General features: G+C 34.3%; 1 protein-coding gene across 1 annotated transcript; it reads left to right on the forward strand.

Annotated features, from left to right (window-relative positions):
- The first annotated feature begins 5,259 nt into the window (after window positions 1-5,259).
- On the forward strand, window positions 5,260-7,767 carry LOC137832226 (uncharacterized). Its single transcript, XM_068640274.1, has 2 exons — window positions 5,260-6,827; window positions 7,051-7,767. The coding sequence occupies exons 1-2, from the start codon at window positions 5,430-5,432 to the stop codon at window positions 7,429-7,431; spliced, it is 1,779 nt and encodes a 592-aa protein (XP_068496375.1). The 5' UTR covers window positions 5,260-5,429; the 3' UTR covers window positions 7,432-7,767.
- Window positions 7,768-11,341: the final 3,574 nt, after the last annotated feature.

Consider the following 11,341-nt stretch of genomic DNA (forward strand, 5'->3'; position numbering starts at 1 on the left):
CCCACTCACCCTCTTTCATCTGTAGAACCTCAAACTCCTTCCGAAGAGCTTGGAGCTGTGCTCTTTTGATTCTGGTGGAACCCTGGTACTTCTGCTTCATAGAGTCCCAGATGTGCTTGGCAGTGTCTTTGTTGAGAATCGTCTCCATAATGGTTCGATCAATGGCTTGAAACAAATAATTCTTGGCCTTCAAGTCTTTCAACTTCTGGTCTGCAAGTGATTTTTGTTGTGCTTCAGTAAGCACTACTCCTTCTGTTGCAGCAGGGACTCCAGTCTCCACCAAACTCCAGTACTCCTTTGAGCGAAGAAAATTTTCCATAAGCATGGACCAATGATCGTAATGGCCATCAAACTTAGGAATTGCAGGTTGAACGAAGTTATTTTCAGTTGCCATACTTTGAGTCTCTCTCTTCTCACTCTTTTCTCTTCTTAAGAAACTGCAGTTTCTTTTCTCTCACAATCAGGCCCTGTGATAGGGCTCTGATACCAGATTGTTGTAACCACTAAGCACAAATTACGTTACAGAAATATCTGAACAAACAATCTTCTTATAATTTGAAATATGCTGTTGGCTTATATAAGCCTTACAATGAGATAAAATAGGAAACAAACAGTCCACGTTTTACTAGTCCTAATGACATGGTAAATGGCTAAGGAAATAGTCAGACTCTACCTACATGTACTAAATAATAGGATTTATTAACTTCCACTATAACTCCAACATTAATTAACACTATCTATCGTCCTTCAAAGAAGTACCTACCCCCACCTAGTTGCATGTGTAAAACAATTGATAGGGAAAAGAAGGTTCCGATAGATCTCCTAAAAAGCAGGGACACTGTACAAGTTGGAAATACTACCTACAACCTTTCTTTGATTTGATCTGTTTCTCTGTCCTTCAATCCTACGGTTTTAATAGCATACCATCTTCACAGCAAAAAATTTAAAAAAGCATTCAAACAAGTTTTAATAAAAAGTCATGTAGCTAGTACATACAAGTAAAGCTAAGAATGTAAGACTTTGATTCCTTTACTTTTTGTCTCTCTTTCTCTCTCCCCATCACACACACATTAAATAAATAAACAAATTAAGATTTGTTTTTCATATATAAAAATGAAAGGCTGATAAAGCTGATTTCATGTAATCAAAACAGTTTTACAGTGCCACATGAAAGATGCACTTTAGTTCGATGCATCATGCATCCCTTTGCTTCCTGACTCACCCATTATACCACATGAATTATGCATGATCATCACATTTTGGTTCCAGGCTGAAGATCAAATAAATACTCATGAAAAATACCAACTAGTGTTTCATTTTAGATTTATGTAAACACAATTTGTTATGAGACCAAATTTTCTTCTAATAAAGAAACTGGGTTTTAATTATGGATAAAAACATCTTTAGAAAGAAAGACTCAAGAAACTACAAGATACTGTGCAGAAAATTGAGATTAGGTAAAATCAAAAAGAGAACTGAAATGTTCAGAGCTGTGCGAATGAATCATTGGGTCCCCTTAGGCTTTTACATAGTAATTTTCAAATGGAGGCAGCCTTTTAACTGGTCAGTGATTGGTCATAGGTAAAGTGTGTAGGTGAATTTGATTTGTGACATGAGATTCAATTTGTAGAATTGTGGCTTTAGAAAGAGAATTTTACCCAACTATTAACACCAACTTAAATTTATTGTCACAGTTATTATACAGAATGAAAAGGGAGGAGAGTGTGTTGGTGAGATGGGAACACGAGGATCAAGAAGGTCCCAAATTTCCCCGACCCAACAGTATGGTAGAATTTATAAGACACTGCTTTCTGTCTTTCAATTTCAACTTTAGACCAAATCTTCAACCTATTTAAAACTAAACCAACTCTTATCATTCAACTGCTTGTAAAATCAAAAACATATTCTACATTTCCTTTCTCTTTTGCTTTTAAACTAGAGAGTTGGCTTTTTAGTGGGTTTTATTTCATTTTGGTATTAGTTAAATATCAAAATACACCTAATATTGTTTAACAACCATCTCTCGATGTTAATCCCACATCACAACATATAAACAAATATTTATTAAGAGAAAATAGCCTTTTATATGAATATTTTATCTAAAAAATCAACTCTTAACTTTTAATTGAAACATACTATATAATAAGGTAAAAATTAAAAATAATAATAACATTTTTTAATCTGCATATAGGAAAAGACACACGAACCAATTAAGCTTTTAAAATATATTCTGATACACTTTATTAAATAAATATCTATTTGACAAATTTATTTTAATAATGTAATAATATATTAATAATTTAATTAAAATTTGAGAGATATATAACTAAAATATTTATATAATTAGTTTTGAAGTGATTGATGGGTTATCAATCTATAGTGTTATTTGTTAAATGAGGAAAGATAACAAATAATTTAAGAAATAAAACAAAGTTAAAACAATATTATAAAAATCATTAAATAAAAATTTAATTTTAAAAGAATAATTATTATATTAATTAAATTAAATAATATTTTATAATTTGAAAAATTATTAATATTTAAAATATTTTTTAAATTTATAAACTATTTTTTAAATTAATATCTATTTATTTAATTGATATCTAATTAGTTACCAACGTTTTAATTATTAATTTTATAATCTAAAATAATAGATAGTTAAAATATTCACAAATAATTAAATATTAATTTAAAAATGATTTATAAATTTTATTAATAATAAAAATTATTTTAGATAACAATAATTTGTGTAATTTTAAAATAATATTTAATTTAATCAATATAATAATTAATTATGTTTTATTTTTAAAATTATTTATTATTTAATAATTTTTTTATAATGATATTTAAAAAAATAAAATAAAACAATATCATTTTAATATAGTGATAGCAACTTATCAAAATAGTTAAATACATTCTTAAGAATTAGAAGATTTCCATTTATTAACTATATATTTAGTAAAATCTCTAATATACTCATTAAATAATAAAATTTAAGAAATAAAAATTTGATTGATAACTTATCAACAGGTCAATATGTGTCCTATATTTTATTCTTTTAAAATCCAATACTAGTTGTAAATAAAAATATAAGGGAAGTAATAAATATAAAATATTAAAATGTAATCACGTTTATGTTATTAAATTAACTAATCAAAATTTTAAAAATACTTCAAATTTTGGTTTAATATTTTTCTCAAAATGAAATTATAGTTACTTTAGAATGTCACAAGAATTGATTTTTTTTATATTATATTTTGCAGGCATATATGCAAAATGTCTGATTAATATAAAAACAGCATAGTTTTCTATATTAGTGTTAGGGTAATTTGATACTCAACTAATTAAAGATAGTTTTCTACTGTGTTACTATTTTATCTTTTTTAGAAATAATTAATCAAGATTGGGCATATGACACTTTTTTATGTGATGTCGGGGTCGAACCAGTAATACGATGGTTTTGAGTCGGACTCAATAATAGGTGAAAATACTATGAAAATGATGAAAAGTGTTTTTTTACTTTGTAATTGAAGATGATAATTGTGAAAATTAATTGAATAGGCAGGATTGCAATTAATTGGGGACATAGATCAGATTAGGACAAAATGAAAGAGGAACAATAATGTACCGGAAAACATATGGCCTCCTCAAGCAGAACAACAATCGAAAGCCTCCTCAAGTAGAACAACAATCGAAAATCACTATTTAAATTTAATGCAAAATTATTTTATATTTTATTTTTTAAAATTATGATTATTTCAATAATTTATTTCTATGTAATAATATATTAATTATTTTTACATATATTCATTATTTTTCATCTAAAAATTATTACAATTATGAATATTATCATTTTATTTTTTTAATTGAAACTCAAATATAAAAAAAATAACTCATATTTTATTATTCAAATATTTTAAAATACAAGAATAAATTTGTAAACTTACATTTTACATATTTAAACAAAATTTATTATTTCTTCCTAACTATCACATCACTCAAATTTCAATAAATAATTATCATAAAAATTCACCATAACATCTTTCTATTCAAACAATCTCACATATTACATCCTCTCAAATCCTCACACATCCACTTCTTCAAATTCTCACAAATCTTCTCCTTAATAAAAAAAAACACCCTTACTAACTAAACAGATTTATTAGCTTAATATAATGAATCAGTAAAGATGAATGAAGTCTCCATTCTTAGCCACAAAGAACCCTTATAGGACATCAACGTTTCCATCAAAATCATTCTTAAAACTAAGATCTCTTAATATTATTGAATATTGATTTGTCTTTGCAAGATTCCGTCTTTGCATTTTTATATGTGGTTTTGTTCCTTTTTTTTTTTTTATTTTGGCAAATTGTTTTTTAAGACGGTGGATTCCAATGTGTCTTGGTGATAATTATACTCATAGTTTGTAAAACTTTAATTGTTACTAATACTTTTTTTTTCATTTTTTTTTTGTCTAAATGTAAAGGCATGATGAACCGCTATTATGGTGAAACTCATTCAGTGGGATGTGTAAAGACTGAAGACATGATGAAAGGTTTGTGAAGCACCTACAGAGTACAGAGCTATTGTCTCAAATTAAGGAAGAACAGAAACTAAAACTGTCACAAGTAGATGGTGATTGATATACGCATACAAATTAGAGTGCTAAGGTAGATAAGAAAGAATCGCATAATTTTAATTTGCATTAGTACTGTTTAGAATTTTAAATATTAATCAATAATAATAATAATATACGTTTTAACAAATAATATTTAATACATGATATATACATGTGTAGAGGGACGAACTCAAGAAGGAATGTTTTGCAGGATATAGTGCCCAGATAGTATTTTAATATTAAGAGACAAATGCAAAGAATAGGAGAGCAGCGATTGGTTACGTGATTAAGTGTGATGTGGGCTTAAATAACAAAAAAGAGATCCTTTCCGTCTTTGCTTTGTTTCTTCATCCATCCATTCTCTTGTAATTATAATTTTCACATTACCTTAACATAGAAATTACCATTTACCAATTAAACTTATCCCAAAACTCACTCAAGCTTTTTAAATTCAATTATTCCCCATCACCTATTTTACATCTTAAAAAAACATAGAATATTGTCCTGCTTTCAATTCATCAAATCAAACAATAGGTAGCAACACTTGAAAAAGGCAAAAAAGAGTAACTGATACAGGTGAATAAATTCAAAATAACAATTAAACATCATTAATTAATAGACATAACGTTTAGTAACATCTCACGCAGCCACCACCCACACTTTTACGGTTTAATAGTAGAGAGAACCAAAATAAGGAAGTCAGGGCAAAGCGTTACAGTAAGAAAAGAAAAACACATTGCTCTCAACTCTTTTATTGTGGGTGAGTTAGTGTTTTTGTTCATCTGAGTTTCATCACAATTTGCCAATACAAATGGCGAAATCGAGCAAAGATCCGACGTATCCACCGATAAAGGCAGACCAATACTTAAACAGCCCGGTTCACTACGCGGTGGCGATTCGTGACCACGCTAAACTTTCTAGAATAATTTCTTCTCTTCCCCGACTTCCCGACCCTGCCCGAGTCATCACAGAGTCCGACTCCCTCGCTCACGAGCGACTCGCGGAAAAAATCTCCGCCGTGCTTGACCGTCGCGACGTGCCGCTCCGCGAGACGCCCCTCCACCTCGCCGTCCGCCTCAACGACATCGTCGCCGCGAGAGCCCTCGCTTCCGCCGGAGCTGACATCTCCCTCCACAATGGTGCTGGCTGGAACCCGCTCCAGGAAGCGCTTTGTCGGCGCGCCTCCGATGTCGCACAGCTCCTCGTTCGCCTCCACCACCGCGCCGCATGGGCGAAGTGGCGGCGACGCCTGCCGCGGCTCGTCGCCGCCCTCCGCCGTATGCGCGACTTCTACATGGAGATCTCGTTTCACTTCGAGAGCTCCGTGATCCCCTTCGTCGGAAAAATCGCTCCCTCCGACACGTACAAAATCTGGAAACGCGACGGCAACCTCCGCGCTGACACCACCCTCGCTGGCTTCGACGGCCTCAAAATCCACCGCGCCGACCAGAGCTTCCTTTTCCTCGGCGACGGCGATGGCAAAGGCAACATCCCCGCCGGGTCTCTCCTCGTGCTCAACCGCGACGATAGAAAAATCCTAGACGCGTTCGAGAATGCCGGAGCTCCGATGAGCGATTCTGACGCGGCGGGGTTCTGCTCACAGAGCAGCGTCTACCGGCCGGGGATGGATGTAACAAAAGCAGAGTTAGTAGGTAGAACCAATTGGAGAAGACAAGAGAAGATGGAGAACGTGGGAGAGTGGAAAGCTAGGGTTTACGAAGTGCATAACGTTGTTTTCAGTTTCCGGTCACGAAAAGTTGCTGCCGGTGAATCTGACGTGGCAGGGAGCGAGCAGGTTTTGCCATTGGAGCTGGATGAAGATGAAGACGGTTTTCTCGTTGCAGAGAATCCGAGTTTTGGAATCCCAGCGGCGAATAATTGCAATGCCGATAAGAGAAGACATAGTAGTTTTGTTCGAGAAGAACGAGAGTGGGTCCCGGTGGGCAGAAAAAGCGTGGATTTGCCTTCCATTTCGTTGGCGCCGCCTAGGAAATCTTCGGCAGTGGCGCCGCCTAAGGCGGAGCCACCTACGAAGGAGAAAGAATATTTGAGAAGTTTGCGGCCGGCGGTGTGGTTGACGGAGCAGTTTCCGTTGAAGACGGAAGAGCTGTTGCCGTTGTTGGACATTCTGGCGAACAAGGTGAAGGCAGTGCGGCGTCTTCGGGAGTTGCTCACGACAAAGTTTCCAGCGGGGAGTTTTCCGGTGAAGGTATGTGCGGTGGTTGACTATTGACCGTTGTTGTCTGTACTGTGTGAGTGTGTGGGACCGCATGAACTGAAAATGATTAATTTGATAATTGGTTTGATTTGATTGATGGGTGTGCTGTGTGGGCTTTGCGAAAGATCGTGAATGATTTGATTTGTGATCGGACGGTGGTAATTGAAAGTGAAAAAGATTGTGTTTTTTGATGTCTTGTTTTTTTGTGGGGCAGGTGGCGATCCCGGTGGTCCCCACGGTGAGGGTGGTGGTCACGTTTACGAAGTTCGTGGAGCTGCAACCTGTGGAGCAGTTCTACACGCCGTTCTCGAGTCCTTCACATTTGCTCAGTGCAGATGATGATGATGATGATCTTGATGGTGATCATAATCGGCAGAAATTAACAAGACAGAGTTCATCATCTTCTGGGGCCTCCACGTGGCTGAGACGAAGTACTAGTAGTAGCCAATCGTGGAGTAAGCACCAACAACGATGTTCTTCCGGGGCTCTGGATTCGGATCCTTTTTCTATTCCTGCTGGATATACGTGGACCAATAGTGGGGATGATTCGTCACGCAAAATGAAGAAGTCCAACTCTGTGAGAAAATCAAAGTGAACACTCACCACATAACAAAGTATCAAGTATGCAGCATTAATGGGAAGAGTTTTAAGACGAGAGAATTCCACGAGAGATGTGAACCATTGTAGCAATGTGCCAAAAGCTGCATCAATTATCGTGTAAATATCCCGTATTGTTTTTTATTAATCAACTGGGGGCTTTGGGATAACCGTGTTCATATAGAGGATCCTCAGCAAGTAGTTTTTAGAAAGTAAGAACTGAATTACTTGACTCAGTTTTGTTTTGTCTACCATAGTTATATAGAAATTTGTTGTGTTTCATTTTTGGATCGGGTGCTGGGGCAGAGAAATAGATTATTTTATTTTTCGTGCATGTTTTTAGTTGAGTACATTTTGAAATGGTTTTTTGCCAATGCAGCCCTGGCCTTGAAGTTGTGGCCAAGTTTCCTGGTGGAATTGGCAATTCTCATTTGCTGTCTCATGTTTGATTAGTTTACAGGTTATATAGTTTATGATTCTTAACATATATGAATTTTTAAGCAAAGTAATATTTATAAAGAAATTTTCACGTGACCTTTGAGAAAATCCGTTCTTAATCTCTGTTTCTTATGGGCAAATTTGAGAGGGTTATTGGAGTTCACTGAGGGAAGTAATATTTTTAACTCGTGCTAAAGAGATGTGAGATAAACTAAACTTGTAATATTTTATATACGAAATTCTGTCTTTACTTTGTTCAACTAATCTCTCGAGACTAGTTCTTATTTTGTCACGACTTGTCACTATTTTTCATTACTTTTGTGAATGCTTGTTGGGCGTCAAGTGATTGGTAATGGATGTGAAAGCTGCTACTTGTAAGTTGTAACATCGTCTTAAACGCACGTGCAATGCCCTAATGATGTAAAGACAGAGTAATTAATGGGGGGAGAAGAATATGAATGACTGACGACTAAATTGAAAATATTGATCATGTCCTCTACCAAACACCGCCGTCCTCGTTGCCACAGGATCTAAGACTCTTACCTTAAAATTTTAAGGGTCAACAATAACCAGCAACGATAGGGAGGAAAATGGTCAAAGACTCAAAGGCATATAACACTTTACTTTGTCAAAAGTAACCTTAATCAAGAGCACAATTTAGCATGTAATGCATTGTTGTACAAATGTATAGTGTTACATAAAAGACATTGCTCATGTTTTGCTCTAATGACCAAAACAATTTTCGTACATTTCTCTGTGGAAGTGCAATACATTGAAGCAGTAGACAGAGCAGGAAATGTTTGATGTTAGATTGGAGAATGAGTAAAGATGTTTGTGAATTGTAACCCTCTTTATTTTGACTGCAAATAGCGCCTACCCTGTTAGTTTAGTTATTCTGAAATGTACTGTGTATATTCATTTGGATCAGGCTCCACTCACTTTTACTCTGTCGCCACATTCAAGATTCAGTCTCCCTAGACATCAGTACAGACCAAGACATTTCCTGGAATCTTTATTCCTTTTACCCCACTCTTTGGACTAAGTTTTTCCCTTTCCTTCTTTAAATTTCTCAATGTAACCTTGAACAAGATTTTTAATCCCAATTAACAAAGCCCGGGCCCTCAATAACCCCACAAGGCTATTTCAACAAATATCACCAGTTTCTTCTTTATTCCTTTCATTTATGAAAAATGCAGATTTTACTCAAAAAAATTAAAAGGAAAGAGTGAATTAGAAGCATTAACATCGTTGGCCTAAAGATAACACTCAACAAGAGGTCTTCGCAGTTTCCCAGGAAATGTGATTTTAAATTTCAAATTTAACAAAAAAAATACCACTAAACGAAGTTGATGCTTGAAGCAGTTCAAAGTTTTTATGACCAGAAGCTAATGTTGTACCCACAAAGTACAACAGGGTTCTCTTTAATTTAATCTCTGATTTTGATGCGTCTTATTTTGCCTTCAAATGGTGTATGATAACACAATGATTGAGTGCTATTATAATAAATTAAGTAGAAGAGACGGGAACAAGGGAAATACATGCATTGATAGAACTGGACTATAAGGTGGTGCCAACATAATAATAAAACGACAAATACCCAATTCACATTGTCTGGAGGGACAAGGTTGAGAATTAAAAATTAAGAAAGGCATCACAAAGTTTGCTTAACAAGGCGGAAATATTCAACTTGGTGAATCTGCAAGTGTTGCTACGAAAACAACAACATAAAACATGTATTAGGAAAAGAATAAAGAATGTATTTGTTGGGTTACTCGAGTGTAGTTATCTGAGAAGAAGAGAAACGAGAGAATAAATATGATTGTGGAAGAAGAAAAATGATTTATTCTCACACTATTTCAATGAGTCACAGCAGTATAATATATAATGTAAAATAAAATAGAAACAAGATATACTTAACAGACCTAAAACATCAACTTAAAAATAGAATACCATTCTAACGAATATTAAGACAATAAATTTGTGATTTTTTTCCTACTCATTTCGGTCACTGACAATCGAATCTAACACTGACAATCGAGTCAGACTAGGTAGCACCCATGTCTTTAACCATTATTGCTTAGTTTTCAACTCTTACACCTGGGAAAAACTTGTACATCTGATTCTATTATAGTTTGCCAAAAATCACATCTGGTTAGATGTTGTAATATAACTTATTAAATAACAAATGACATGTAAAATGTAGACTTTGTAACCAAACATACTATATAAGGTACGGCATGATTCTTGGATCTATATGATTCACCGGCACGTGCCCGATTGATGTTGCAAATACGATATTTTTCAAGGCAAATGCTTTCTTATGTGTTTGATTCATCAATGAAAAAGTTCATTATGAGGCCTCCCTCACGAAATTTGTTAAGATGTAGCAATCATTTAATGATCCATTGTTTCCGAGTAATGAAAAATGAGTTCCTAAACAAATCTAACAAAGCTTTAACAATTAATGTATTCTTCTTTTATTGTATGCACCGACAAATAGGATAGTGAAAGTCGGGGAGCGAAGCACCAAGTTGGGCTGATGGTGAATGGGGGGCAAGTGGTATTGGTGCTAAGGAGGATGATATCTCTTGTTATGGTTTATAGTTCAAAGGTTTTTGTGGGTTACCGTGGTGTATTAATTTCTATCCCTTTCTCTCTTCAAATCTATCACAAAACTTTGATCTCCTTTCTTATTAAGCTCCACCTCTTTATAGGAGAATAAATTTTCCATATATATGGTACTAGAAAACAAATTTCAAAAAATTGCGAATTAGTTGGTCGATTCCCATGATTTTTGTTCTTGGTCAGACCTCTCAAAATGTACTTAAGGAATTTGAGGGGCTATTTTATCCCAAAATCAATGATTAGATATAACTCTTCAGGCTCTAGGGAATTTGAGGAACCAATCTCCCCAAAATCGATAACTAGATATCACTCTTTGGACGATATGGGACTTGAGAGACCAATCTTCTCCAAACTGATGACTAGGGGAATCCCTTTTTATGTTAATTAGTAGTTTTAGAAATTAGACAAAACATTTTTATGTCAACCGCCAACGTTAGGGATTAGGCTGAAACCTTTTCTCTGTCAATTAATAGTATCAATAATTAGGATGAAGCCATTTTTTTTATGTCAACTAGTAGTGCTTGGAATTAAGTAGAAGCCAACTTTATAGGAATGTCAATGTGGGTTGGCTCATCCCGCATTTGATCTGTCTCGCATAAGACGGGCCAACTCACACAACAATATATTTTTTAAAAATTATTGAAAAAAAAATATAAATTTAAACGAAGTTAATTTTTTTTTTTTTAGATAAATTAGGTAAATGGTCTCATAGTATTATTCTCACAAGACATGCGTAATAAGATATATGTAAATATTATAGAATGTGAAATTCAGAAACTTTTGAGGTTATAAAATCTAAAAGTTAAAAATTATTTTTTGGATGGTACAATATTCCAAATTACACA

This window comes from Phaseolus vulgaris, chromosome 6 (assembly GCF_000499845.2).
Source record: "Phaseolus vulgaris cultivar G19833 chromosome 6, P. vulgaris v2.0, whole genome shotgun sequence".
Classification (NCBI taxonomy): Eukaryota; Viridiplantae; Streptophyta; class Magnoliopsida; order Fabales; family Fabaceae; genus Phaseolus; species Phaseolus vulgaris.

Excerpts from the sequence above, each read along its gene's own strand:
- LOC137832226 (XM_068640274.1), top strand. The coding sequence starts at position 5,430 with ATGGCGAAATCGAGCAAAGATCCGACGTATCCACCGATAAAGGCAGAC. Across the intron at positions 6,828-7,050 it reads CGGGGAGTTTTCCGGTGAAG|GTGGCGATCCCGGTGGTCCC; the intron begins GTATGTGCGGTG and ends TTTGTGGGGCAG.